The following is a 14,372-nucleotide window of genomic DNA, read 5'->3' as shown; positions in this document are numbered from 1 at the left end:
AGATGATATAATTTATATTGGTGTATCTGTCATCATTATTTATCTTGATCCTGCATTAGGCTTAAGGGAACAAAGTGCCATTTTGGGATAGAAGCTTATTCATCTCCGTCAAAGTGTTAAATGAGAATATTGATACCACTGGAGCATCTGTTGTTTAAATTTCAGTCTTTAGCCTGCAGCTGGTTAGCTTAGCTTAGCACAGAAGAAAGAGCTGGGGTGCTCTGAGACCAGATCAGAAGAGACCTCTGAGGCTGTAGTTGGCAAACTTTCACCAAAAAACTGAGTCTAGTTTTCTGGTGAACCATGCAGATGGTACGGTCAGACAGTGTGGGAATTCTTTAACTGGCTCACTTTGGGTCCTTAATATCAATTAATCATTGTTTTAATGCCTCAGTGTGAGCTTTCCTGACCATGTGCATCCCTTCATGATGACAATTTACCTCTTCTAATGGCTAATACTGCAATCAGGATAATGTACTGTGACATAAAACAAAAGTAATCTCAACTGTCTCCATGAAAAATGAGTGAGTTCAGTGCTTCAGTACTTCAGTACTGAACTCCCCCATCACCAACTCTTGGTCCATTAGAACACTTTTGGGATGTGATGAAACAGGAGACGGGCAGCGTGAATGTGCAACTGACAAAGAAATTATGCTACTGTATGCAGTCGTGTCAATGTAGAGCAGAATCTCAAAGGCACATTCAACATCTTGTAGAATCCATGTCATGAAGAATCAAAACTTTTGTGAGATTAAATATACGCCCTAAACTGTATTGGTAGGGCGTCCCCAGTAAGATTTTTCACAAAAGGTTTAATTATTGCTTTAATTTGCATTTTGTCTTCAGCAGTGGATAAAGGTGAGAAGGTAAACAGGACATCAGGCGACCTGCAACAGCTGAGAATAAGAGAGAAATACTTGTCTTGAGTCAAACCACATGCGACGACGTATGGAGCATAACTACCTCTGGGGTAAAATCTGGGTTGCCAGTGGTAAGACTGGACACGATCCAGATGTAACCAGCTCCTATCAGGCCCAGAGAGCGAGCTTCCTCCAGTATGTACCTGTCGAGGAGTAGAGTCAAGGAATTAATAAAGATCCACTCCGGAAATTTGTCAGGAAAGAGAGACAGCAAAAGCCAAATGAAAGGAAATGCACAAAAACTCACACAGCCTCATCCTTGGAGCAGTACAGCAGTATAACAGGACTCTGAATCCTCTTGAGGGCAATGTGTGATTTAGAGTTTGGGTCACCATCTATAGCGTCGAGAGTCACCACACTCTGCAGGTCCCAGCGCACAAAACTGCAATGACACCCATTAAATAATCCGCAGTGCTTCATAAGGTCAAGAATGAAAACAGAGTGTGTATGTGTGTGTAAGATCATATCGGGGTGTATACATTACCTGTGATCCACAGTTACCCTCAGTGTGCTGATGAAGTCCTGGTACCCGGGGAACTTTGAAGTGACGATAGAAAAAACATGCCAGTCATACTCCTCCATGATGGCGAGCATGAGCAGGGCCTCCTGCTGCAGAGCTGCGCCGAACTGGAAGAACGTGGACTTCTCATCCTGCGAACGACACACAACCACACAGCAACACGGACAGTCAGTCAGCAGATTTTTCCAAGAAACTGAATTAATTGCAGAAAAGAAAAAGAGATGAGCTGCAACTCAGACTCAAAAAAATCTGATACACTTGGAAGAACTGTATTCAGCTTTTGCAATTAGTGAGTCAGACCAAGAGATTGAGCGAGATAAGGGAGACTGTAAATGTTAGAGAGGCAATGAGAAAAGGAGGAGGAGATACTGGGAGTGCAAGATTCAGTCAACAGCTGAGGCTGCAGTGCAAAGGAGAGAGTGCTAGCAACTGGGGGGGCCTAATGGTCAGAGATTACTGCCTCATGACTCACAGCTTTGATCCACTTCTACCCTGAGTAGCCAATGTAACAACAACCGTGCACTCTCTTTAAAGCTAATTACACAGATGTATCGTAATATGCCGTATTAATGAACTGTTACAATGCTTTAAGTGTTATGCAACATTGAAATGTAATGTTAAGTGCAAATAATATGCTTTCAGTTCATAGGCATCTTGTTTGAAGTCAGCCGATATCCTCCATAAACCCTGGCTCCAAATTTCACAGCATTCATTTACAATGCCACGTACAGTTCAATCATTTAGCCTCGGCACTGCAGGAAAACGGAGTAGAGTAGAGTGAGAGTAAGCAGCAGTGAACATTACCAAGACCAAAGCATCTATTAAACAGAATGAAACCCAAAGTGAGTGTGAAATAAGTTGCTAATGATTGCAGAATGTATGTTTGCATAAAGTGTAAACTGAGCTTCCCCCTTGGGACACAACAAATATACAGCAACACATCCACAGGAGAGAAGAGAGGCGAGAGGGAGGAGCAGCAGACGGGAGGAAAAGAGAAGCTGAAGGGGAAGAATGAGAAAACGTGAAAATGTCCCAGTGATGTGGTTGAGCTTGAGATACCTACTGCAGAGAGGTGGAGAGGAGCGAGCGTGTCACTCTTCGCAAGGCACTACACACACACACACACACACACACACACACACACACACACACACACATGCTGTAACACCCCTTCTGCAGAGGGCATCAAAGAATGTGACACATTAAACATCAAAGCCCTCATAAACACACATGAAGAATCAGCTGCCAGCTCCCAACACCCTCGCATCCATGTGTGTGTGAAGTATGAGTGGAGATATGCATGTAAACTCGAGCCTTGTCCTTTAGTTTAACAAAAAGCTCTCAGCCCCGGTCATCATAATCATAAAGACGGCCTCACAGAGATTTAACTCCCCTCGCCCCACAGAGCAATAAAATGTTGAAGGAGAAGGAGAAGCAAGGAGAAAAGATGAAATTCTACTTTAAAAACATCCATCACACAGCTTTCATCTCTTTGTGTGTAGGTCTGACCGTAAATGTGTGCGACTTTTTACAGGATTTAGTTTTAAATAATAATAAAAAAACAACAACAACAACAACCAAAATAACTCATGCATACAAATCAAGATGTTTTACATACACACACACACACACATATAGGAACATCACAAAGTCCAGCAAGACCATCTCAGTAAGAACGACAGTTGTGCACAGAAGAAGTTGGTAATTATTTTTCAATATGCATGAAAACTGACACACATGGCAGCCAGACTGCTGCATCCACCTTTGTTTTCTCTTCCAGATACAGCCACAAAACATGGAGATTTCTTTAAAAGTGCTGGAACCAATCCCAGCTCACCCTGGACAGGTCGCCAGTCCACCACAGGGCCAACACAGAGAGAGACAGAGACCAACAACCACTTACACTCATCACCAGTTAAACCAAACATGATGTCTGTGGACGGTGGGAGGAAATCCACAGAGAACAGCACAGAAAGACCCCAGGCTGAGAACCGAACCCACGACCTTCTTGTTGTAGGGCAACAGTGTTAACCACTGTGCTGCCTGACTCATTAAGTATTCTTTGCTTTTAATATTATTGTGAATTCAATTTAATAAAATAAATTGTGTATTTTTACTTTTGTTTGAAAAGAATAAATTATTGTAATACAAAAATATGCATATATAATATTTACTTAAAAACCTAAGAACACTTCCTGAGGACACAAAGTTACAAAGTTTGCATGCAGCTACTAACCCAGAGACAAGTGAATCAACACAAACACAAAATCACTGGAGGATAAAATGCACAAATTTTCACATTTTTCAAAGGTTTTTCATGAAGATTATAATACTACTTAATTTTAAAATAACACACACACACAGACATACATATGAATTGGACCATGACAGAATGATGATACTGTGGAGTTGGTTCTACATGACACACATGTTCATAACATGCTTTTAACATATTTAATATTTACACCCGTCATCATGGTTTAAAAGAGGGGAGGAGAGGAGGAGAGGAAAGCAGGGGGGGTTTAGAATGAAAGAGGAAAAGTCTTTTAGAAAACTGAGAGGTGAAAGGGGAAGATGATAGTTGCTGGTGGTTGCTGAATTATAAAGGATAAAAAGAGACGTTGACACAGACCTGCATCTTCTCATCAAATCACATAAGTCCACCAAGAAGCTCACATATGAATAATGCACCAATAGAACCAACACACACACACATAAATGTATTTCCACATTATAACCCACATACCTAGAGATTTTCTGATGACACTGGGCATCAATTATACAAACACAGTGAACTTCATGTTGAGTTTCACATCCACCCACACATGTACACACAGCACATACACATGTGGAGATGCACAAAGGCCCCTAAAAATACAGCTTTACTCATAAGACAGTACACCAATGAATAATACACCATCAAAACCAAGACGGTATCTCCTCTCTTTGTCTACGCCCCCAATCACACACACAAAAAGTCTTGGTACATCGATGAAATTTCATATATGTTAACAAAAATCAGATTGAGAAAATATGAATGTGTGGAGAGAGCTGTAGAGATTCAGGCTAATTAGGTACAAACTGACACATTTCTAGAAATCCCTGATAAAAGGAGTCATGTGGGCTACAAGAAAAGGAGCTAAATCCTGCAAGTCGTGGAGGTGGATGACGAGTGAAGTGAGCAGCCAAAAGCTCAGGAACCATATTCAAAAGGTTGGTATACAATGAGAGTGGAGCTAGTATGCAGAATAAGGGCCAGCACTGTGGTTTATCAATATTTAATGCAGCAGGTCAGTTTGGATGGAGCAGCTACATTAAGTTGGCCTGACAAAGTATGACCCCATACTTTGTCAGGCCAACCTCCAATCCTACTTAAACCTGCATAAAAAAAGTGCAAACAAACTAGCAAACTACGACTGAAAAGTATTTTCCTGTGTCAACAATCTAAAGCTCCTGGTGGTTTTAAGGGTCGCGTGCAAAATGCAAAAATTAGTCAGCTGCCAAAAAAGAAAAGAAAGAATAAAACGGTCAGTGGCAGCACTCCAAAAAAGATTTCCAGCATGAGATGCCACCTTAGGTGGAGAAATATAAAGATTAAAATGCATCCCAAAATCATTGTGGTAAACTGAGCATTAATATTCATTGTCTAAGCTGTGCAGGGAAAGTGGATCCCTGAGGTGCGAGGTGCAAAGTGGATGTACCTGACAAAATACCACACACTCATTTGGAGTCCATGTCATTAGGACTGAACAATAAATTAAAATCATTTTGTGACCAAATGTAATATCCAAACAGCAGGAGGTGAAATTGTTTTCTTTTCAGTTCGAGGTAAAAGGAGTCACAATATGCCATAACTTAGTGGAGATACAGAGCCAGTGTAGCCTACAAACCATATTCTCCAGACATACAGACCTCAGCAAAAATGTCTGTGCCATTATTTTTCTATTTCTCAGTTTTCTAAATGAATCCTTTCATTCAGGTGCATTGAAGATTTTTCCCAACAGATTTTTTGTGAGTACAACTATTTGAGTTTAATTTCACAAAAAGCTATTTGAATAAATCCCAGAAATCCCTGTCGGTGATAGACTCCTAGAAGAAAATAATTGTCAAGTGCCTGGTAATGCGTGGCGATCAGTGGAGATCATGGTTGTTTGACATGTTAAAAATACATCTGAGAAATATCTAGAGAAGTGAAAATGTGAACAATGATCAATTTCAGACTATGTTTAACAGAAATGGCCATTCTCACTGTTTTTGTTTTTTTATTTTGGTCAAAATATTTGCTTTTATTAATATTTTAGTTTCACATCATTCAGTCCAGCTGATGTGAATGCTTCCATTAAAAGTTCACATTAAATAATAAAATCCTACTTGAACCGTAGGTCATGGCTGTCTCATTTACAATGCGGGAATTCTTGTGAATATTTTCACCCCCTCAAATCTGACAGCTTAACATGTGAGTGTGTGACAGAAAACGTCAAAATAAATACAATCAAAAAATATCTGAATCTTTTTTTTTCCTCCCCTGTGACCTGGAAACGGATAAGCGGCTGAAGATGAATGAAATGGTTTTTTTTTTCCCCCACTCTTTTCTTCTTAAAGGTAATGACAAACTAAACATTTTAGTCTATGTATTTACCATATCTTTAGTTCAATCTCACATCAGCTGTACATTTTCAGTACAGAGCTTCTTATGAATGTCCCAGCTCTCATTTGAACACAACTAATTTGACCACCTAATATTGCACATAAAGGAAGCTAACCTCTGTATTTGGTATTTGGATACCAGGGAAGGAAAAATATTCTCCCTCTAACGTTGGGCGTTATCAGTACAATTAATATTAATTCAACAGTGCAGGTTAGTATGTTAGGAGGATGAAAGTAGGTACACTAAACAGGGTCCCATAAAACATTCAAACCGAACTAAAGAGCTACACTGGTAGACAGGACATATTTTCTGTTGCAGTCTAATTCTCTGTCAGGGCTCAGCAGATGTTCTGCAAAGCCTAGTGCTAACAAATGCTGCTGTAAATCCATCCGCTAACAAAGAATTAGCCCAGAAAAGCTAATGGAGGAGAGTCTGTTTCTCACTTGACCAGCATCAGAAGGAACAAAGAGTTAGAGAAAACTGTTCTACTGTATTTACTGAGAAAATACCCGTTGTTTTCAAAAATACACGAGTACACTGACTTATCCTAACTGTACTGGGCCTTCTGGAGATTGACATTACAGTTTTATGAGCAGACATACATCAAACATGTAACATCAAACACCATTCTTTGAACATTTCTGAAAGCTGTGAACAGGGACTGCAGAGTCGACAACCTCCGTCGCAGACCCATAGCATTAAAAATTCTCTTGACACTAACAGAATGTAAAGGCAGGTTCTGCTAACAAGCAGAGGTCCCTTATGCACTGAAAGCTCTTCACTTTTAAAATACAGGGAGAGGTCCCAAAGCCCACAACCACTACCCGAACATAGACTTTCTGCCTTCCCAAGATTGACAGGCAACTATAACATTTAGTTTGCCAACAGTGTCTCCCAATGCCAACAAAGACTACTTTAGTATTTAACAAGAGGTGAGTCCCAATGCTTAAGTCTTCTACAGTATTTAACAGCCTGGCACTCCCCATGCAAACACAGAATAGCATTAAGCACACCACAGAGCCCCGGAGCTATCTTCAGCTAGCTCAGACTACTGAAGCATCAGGTCTCACTGCCGACTCAGACAAGCATGTAATGGATGGAGGCGCAGCCCTCGAGTGAAGAAGCACTGGGCATTACAGCCGAACCTCAGAATCTAATGTGGGACAGGCAGAGGACATGTTGCCCAGCTTTTTCTCCTTTAATTCAGCACTTACCTTTGATGTTATTTACGATGAGAAAATGGACCTACCGTAGAAGCCTGTTGTTTTGTTGTTGCATTTATTTGAATTTTATGACTTTTGGCTCAAATGCTCCAAAATTTGAACCTGAATTTTCTTAGATCTGAAAATGACCACTTCAACCTCTGCAACATACGTTGTTTTGGAAATGTCAAATTTGAAAACCCTAAATAAAAGCTTAACATTAGACTTTCAAATTTAACTTGTAATTGTTACGTGAGGGCAGCACGGCAGCATAGTGGTTGGCGCTGTTGGCCCACAATAAGAAAGTCACGGGTTTGATTCCCGGCCTGGGGCCTTTCTGTGTGGAGTTGGTATGTTCTCCCCTTGCCTGTGTTGGTTTCCACAACTATTTCTTAATTGACTAAACTTCTAATAGCACTTTTTGCTTCCATAGAGATTGTGTTTACCTCCCATCCAGGTACTTGATTTGTATTTGGGATGTAGTGCCTTGAGCATTTTAGGCAAAGTAGAAAAGTGTGATAATAGTATAATTGAACTTTTCCCCATTGTCATTAATAGCCATTAAATGTGAATGTGTATTGCTGCAGTCAGAAACTAATTCACTCTCTTCTACCTCATGTTTACCTTAATAATCAGGAAATAATCAGGAAAGTCATAAAGTCACATTTGTTTTCAAAAATCCATTAAAAAACTGCTCGCACACTTTGCGATGCCTTAAAGAACCTACAGTCATCCATCATACACATGCAATATATTTCATTCCTGTCAACATGTCATTTGAGGGTTTTTTTTACGGTTTTGTTGGGAAATTTTGAGCTGCGAAAACAAATTATCAGTTACTAATGCACAATGTGATTTATTAATCCCGCGTCACACTCATGGTAATGTTCCAGAGAAATGTATTCAGTGATTAAGCTGGCCAAAATATCTCTTCACCAGAAATCATCAACACCAGCTTCTGTTTAATGTGTTAGCAGGTTCACTTTTATCTAATACTCACTACACCGAGGCTTCTAAGAATCTCAGTTTTTCAATTATATATCTTATACTTCAGTTGAATTACTTTCTTAATTGGTACAGAGGAAACTGTCCACAATCTATTACTAGGTAACAATAATCTTATATTCTTTTTGAAACTTCCAGTCTTCATCCAACTGGTTTACTAATGCTGAAAAACATGTGTTTGATTTGTCTCCCAAGTTGGATGCCACGAAAATTGAAATGGTACGTATACAAAAATTGCTGAAGAATAAAAAGAGAGCTGTTATCAGACTCCAACAAATAAGAAGTAAAAATATGCAGCTGTAACAGCCTAATTTTTAGGTTGAGACTGTGAAACACAAACAGGCTCTTACAGCATTTCGATTTAATTACCAAAACTTTCTAATGCAAATGTTCTTAGGAAGCACATTATTCGTAATTGGGACTGCAAGTGAGCCGAGAAAGTGTTTTCTCTGTTCTCCAGATGAATAAATGTGAACATCATGATTGAATGGCTGCTCAGGTTAAGAATCTATATAATCTGATTTTGAAATCTAATGATAAATAACCCATATACAAGATGCTGTGCATATGTCCATGTTCCTGGGTACAATTCATCAACTGTCCTCTCTAAATCAAGAGCCAGGCTCTGCAGTGAGAACTCTGTCACATATGGTGCTGCATCAGTGTGCAACTGGAATATTGTAATGAAAGAGTGTAATTATTTGGCATGGGACAGGAAAATTAATTTCTAGCTGAACTTTGAAAAAAGCACACTGTATTGAATGGAAGGAGCGGACTTGGCAAGCGCCAGCAATTAAACCTATGTCCTGAGTGGTGGCCGATGGTCGTGTGCATGGTTGCTCCTGCCCATTCAAGTGTCAGAACGCTACTCACGGCACAGGCTAATCACAACACCTGTTTAGAAGAGATTACAGCAGGATGTGCCAGAGAGCTGAAAGGCCTCTGCTTTATTAAAGCTGAAGTGTCTGTCCAGGGTCCACATACACACACACACACACACACACACACACACACACAAACAATACATATACAAGTACAGGAATAGGATGTCTGCCTATATATGGTGTGTGTGCATGTGTGTGATGCCACTGCTGCTTGAGTAATAATAACTGTCTGACTTATAGAGCGTCAGAGAGAAAGAGATGTTAATGTTATTTCATCCCCCAACACGGAAAACAAATGACACAGGCAACCCTATTCCTCCCTCGGCTTCTCTCTTCCCCCATCGGTGAATGAATTTAAAACAGCTCAAGAACTGAGCAAGACCCTGCATCCTCCTCCCTCCTCTGGCAGCCTTCATTGGCAAATCAGAGAATTGCCAGTTTGATATTTATAGCTGAAATGCCTTTGGGTGAAAAGAAAAATCGCACTCTCTCTCTTACTCTCTTTCTATCTCCCTCTCCCAGCCCACTGATGGTGACTCTGTTGGACTTTAGAAACCTTAGGCCTGGTGTAAAAATGGCAGCAAGCTGTGAGTCAGCCCATCCCGGCTGACTACCTCAGAGTTGATTGCTGGACCATGTGAAGCAGGCCAAGTGCTGCAGGTATGAGGACAGGACAGGCAGTTGGGGTTGGGGTCAGGGCACTTGTCCAGAGCCACTGCAAAACAAAAGGATCTGGCTGGTGTAGGTCTGCAACGAGCCAGATGATTAATTAGACAGTCCACAGTGCGTGAGTCTTTCTGCTGTTACAGAAGAGCTTCAGGGCATGCTAAATACTAAAACATTGGTTTATCCCATTTTGGTTAAAATTACATTAGCCGTGTGTTTTTTAAGTAAGTTGTTGACAGCCGAGGCACAATGTTCACTGAAAAACGCACAATTAGTTTATCAACAGCACAGGCATCCAGGGGGCTTGTCGGTCGGGTGCAGGGTGGATTCTGGGAGGAATGCTGGAAAGTGGTGAAGGAGTTTTGCCGAGATTGTTTGTGGGTAAAGGGGGGGGGCTTAGACAAATCACTAATTCTGCAGAGGGAAGAAGAATGCTAGCTGAAGGGGGATTCATTCATTATATATAAGCCTAACTCAGGTCTTTTTAAGACTTTTTATACCAAAAACACTCCCCATACTATTGTGCACACACTGTTTCTGAAATACACACATAAAATCTTGTGGCTATATTTAGTTTAACCAGCTACAGGCTCACGCTTTTAAATCCTCCTTTCACAGGCCGGGCTGAGTTTGTCTGGATGTGAGTCCATTTCTTCCACTGGTTTCCCCAACTCTCTCCTTCCATTGCCAATCGCACCACTTGGTCTCATCGCTTTTGTTCACAAGACAGTCACCATCCACTGTTACCATGGCAAATCAATGGTCAGTCTACAGATGGGAGCAGTTTCATTTCTCCCTAGTGCACACACAGACACACACACAACGTATTTGTTCCTCACTTTGGCATTCCACCACACTGGTAATGGATACAGTAGGTGTCTGTGTGCTGTGTGGCTGAGTGTGCATGTGCATGTGGTCAATGTGTCAGAGATCAGATAAGTAATCTATTTCTTTCACTAATTAAAGGAAGCAAGGCATCCCCAAGGAAAAGAGAACATCCTGAATGTCAGGGCACGGTGTGCTAGATGTGCTTAACCTCAAACCACACACACACGCAGACGCGCAAACGGGCACACTCACATGTGCACATTATCTTCGCTATGCGTCTGTGGGGATGGTCTGTACATGTGTATATGTGTGTGTATGTGCCAAGTTGCTAAGTGTCCACTGGGGGAGTTTGAGCAGCTACATGGCAGATGCTTAAAGCCAGTGGCTATTAGACAGCAGAGCAGAGATAATAGGCTACGGCTGCCATTACCTACTACGCCCTATTAGCCAGTACCCAACCTGGAGACAAACAGACAGACACACAAATGGGGCAAATTTGTACTTGCACATATGTATGCTTATGTCTGTATCTGTGGGTGTGCATGAGTGCGCTCTATTGGGCAGCGCATGCTTGTAGGGGTAGATGAGAGAGCGAGGGAGGAGACGGGAGCAAAAGAGAGGAAAGATTGAAGGGCTAATTTACCGGGCCTCATATTTGTGAGACAGATCTTTCCCAGATGGGGAGGGAGGGGAGCAGAGGTAAGGCACGAAGGAGAACGGGAGGAAGTGAAGGAAGTGCTAACACGTTCAGAAAACAAAAGTGCGTTACAGTCTCTGTAAGCAAGAAGACGAGCTGAGAGTTGACAGGGAGAGCAGGGGGGAGGCGGTGAGAGAGTGACAGAGAGAGACAGTCAGAAGGAGGGAGAAAGAGAGAGATATGCAAGAGAACCCCTCTGTGTGACGTCCAATATAAAGAAACAAGAAAAAACCTCAGCTCCAATTTCTCACTGTCTGCAGTTGACGTTTCTTTGTGTGCATGCATGTGCTGAGGAGAGTGTGAGTGAGACACATATCACATGCTGGCTCTGTATATCCATCTGCCTTTCCATCCAACCCTCCTTCCATCCTTCTGTCACCAGACAGTTTGATGCTGCAGCTCTGAATGCAGCCAACAAGGCTGCTCCTGCTCGAGCAACAAGCCGAGGAGCGCCGGTGCTGGAGAGCTGGGCTTTCACTCCACAGAAGCACAGAAGCAGCACAGTGGGTGAGAATTAAGGCTTAGTGATGACGACCATGATGATGACGGCAGTGATGATGATGATCAGACACTGTTTTCTCTTCATTTTCACATCCTCCTCTTTCTCTTTCTCTGTCCCTTCTGTCTCTGCCGCTCTCTTTCTCCTTTCCTGCTCAACACACTTTACAGAAGTTTGAGCCACTGGGAGATCATTAGCACAGGATCAAACCTCCAACATTCACTGTCCACACACACACACCCACACATATAGGCTGCCAAAAACCCACAAAGCGCGTGCGCACACACACACACACACACACACACACTAGTGAGTGGGAATATAGACCACACGCCCACACAGAAAAATAAGAAATGGGGGCACACAGAAGAGCACTGCAGCTTAAAATCCAAAAATCAGAGTGAGAGAGACTGTGTGTTTAGAAAAGGACACTGATAAGGGTTCTGGTGAGACTGGGGGGAGAAAGAGGATTGACTGAGCAACAATTCTTTGTTAGGGAAAAACAAAAAGTGTGGCAATGAGTTAATCTCAAAATGTTTGACAGACGTATGTGCACGCTTCACCTCATGCACATAAACGGAGCGGCCACCCACACATGACAGGCCCATTCAGTGACTCCAAGCTGCCTCTCTCTCCTACACTCAGGCTCGCGCACATAAAGAAGAGTTGTATGAGCATGGATGCGCACAGTACTTATATTCCCCTCTTTTCCTTCTCCAGACAAATGCATTCATGCACGCTCCTACATGGACACATGCACAGCAGTGCCTAAACGTGCACAAACGCACAGCCACGCACACACACAGTCACACACAGTCTTTCCATCAGGGGTATCTTCAATAATTCAGTCTAAGGAAAGTACACAAGACTGTTAAGAGTGTATTCAGTGCTGGCCTGAGGGCCGGCCACTGCTCTAAAAGCATGATGTCACTGTCAGCCTTCTCCTCCTGTCCCGTTCCTCATCCTTTTTATCCATTCCACTGGCTTCTTACATCCTCTCCTCCTCCATCTCTTCCCACTGGTTAAACTCAGTTTTGACGGCACATTTGATGTTTAATTGGGTCCAAAATCATGATGTGTGTATCCAACTGAGCATGTGTGCACAAAAGCTAAAATAGAAAGAAGTTTAAACAGTATTAGAAGTTGTCATGGTGTAAAAAGCTTATTTCAACAATCTGTTAAGAGTTAGACGAGCCACTTTTTCTTTTCTTTCCCCACTTCTGTCTCCGCTAATTTCTCCCCCATTCGTTCCATCTCATCCTTAGTTCATTCCTCCCTCCTCTTCCGTCTGCAGGTTTGCCAGCTGTTCTGCTGATCCACCAAAGCCTTTCTCAGATGTAGGTCACTCTCTCAATTAAGGCAATTAGCAGCAGCAGGGTGAGACTGAGCTGCTCTCATTCCAGCAACAGGAGCCATAGGCCTGTATCACATGGGTAGCTCTTAACACTTCACTTGGCACCTGCTTGAGCTTAGGCTAGCACCAATCTGCCATTATTTATTTCTACTAGGCCAGAATTGCCCCCCCACCACCAATCCGCCCTTCCCTAGAAGAACAGAGCCTCACTGTTCAAAGTATACCCCTAATTCAAACTGGATTAGTTTAACGCTGTGCGTAATTTCATGGATCATTCATACAGGATGAAGAATCTCTGCTCATTGCTCCAATGTAAAATCCCCGATCCTTCCTGCGCCGTTAAAAAAAAAAAGAAAAAAGCACAACTTAAAAAGTAAACCCAGGAAACTCAACACTGCACACTTCTAGTCTTTGAGGTCAAAAATTTTACCGCCTCCAGTACATGTGTAATGACAATCTTCTTGCTGCCAGATAGGAAACCCATTATTTCAATTACAGTGGTGTCACTTCGAACTGCATTGCTATTATCAGATGACATTTGAGCTGATTGCTCGATTTTTTTTTTCTCTACACTGTAAGACCACAATTGTTTTTGTTTTAATACTACTAATACGGGGTGTCCATAAAGTCTCTCTACAACTTAAATGAACAGACAAATATGTGGAAATTATTATGAGTAGATGTTTAAGTTTTTTTCCATACACCTCTGCATGGGCACCATTAGTTGCATGAAGCACATCTAGATGGTACTCGATTTCTTGCTTGTTCGCTGTAGCATCATCTCATCAGTGGTCACAATGGCATCAGGGATCTTTTGCTTTAGGCTAGTGATATCCCGTATCTTTGTTCAATACACGATATCTTTAACATAACCCTACAGAAAGAAGTCTGGAGGACTGATATCTGGCCTTCCCTTCCATGGGTTAGGGCATTTAGCACTACCTATTTCATCAGCTGGGTTCCTGAAATACACAAAGGCAATGTGATTAAAAACTTCGATAACCAGAGTACATACAACAAATCTAATTAAGATAACTCATCAATTGCCTTTGTAATATTTTTTTAATCTGTAAAGAGACTTTATGGACACCCTATACATTCAGGGATGGAAAAGACAAGATGCTGGACATTTATGTAGGAATTAACCAA

The 14,372-nt window shown here is 41.8% G+C and overlaps 1 protein-coding gene across 1 annotated transcript in view; it reads right to left on the bottom strand.

Annotated features, from left to right (window-relative positions):
- The window catches only part of grin2ab (glutamate receptor, ionotropic, N-methyl D-aspartate 2A, b), an 83,018-nt gene that overhangs the window by 26,280 nt on the left and 42,366 nt on the right, over nucleotides 1-14,372 (bottom strand). Inside the window, exons 5-7 of the mRNA XM_029499885.1 lie at nucleotides 1,405-1,571; nucleotides 1,168-1,302; nucleotides 964-1,063 (exon numbers count right to left, since the gene is read on the bottom strand). Of these exons, the coding sequence (XP_029355745.1) occupies nucleotides 964-1,063; nucleotides 1,168-1,302; nucleotides 1,405-1,571 (402 nt within the window). The remainder of the gene's footprint in view (nucleotides 1-963; nucleotides 1,064-1,167; nucleotides 1,303-1,404; nucleotides 1,572-14,372) is intronic.

This window comes from Echeneis naucrates, chromosome 1 (genome assembly GCF_900963305.1).
Source record: "Echeneis naucrates chromosome 1, fEcheNa1.1, whole genome shotgun sequence".
In the NCBI taxonomy this organism is placed as follows: domain Eukaryota; kingdom Metazoa; phylum Chordata; class Actinopteri; order Carangiformes; family Echeneidae; genus Echeneis; species Echeneis naucrates.
Note: the sequence above shows the minus strand (reverse complement) of the source record. Positions and strands in the feature narration are given on the sequence as shown.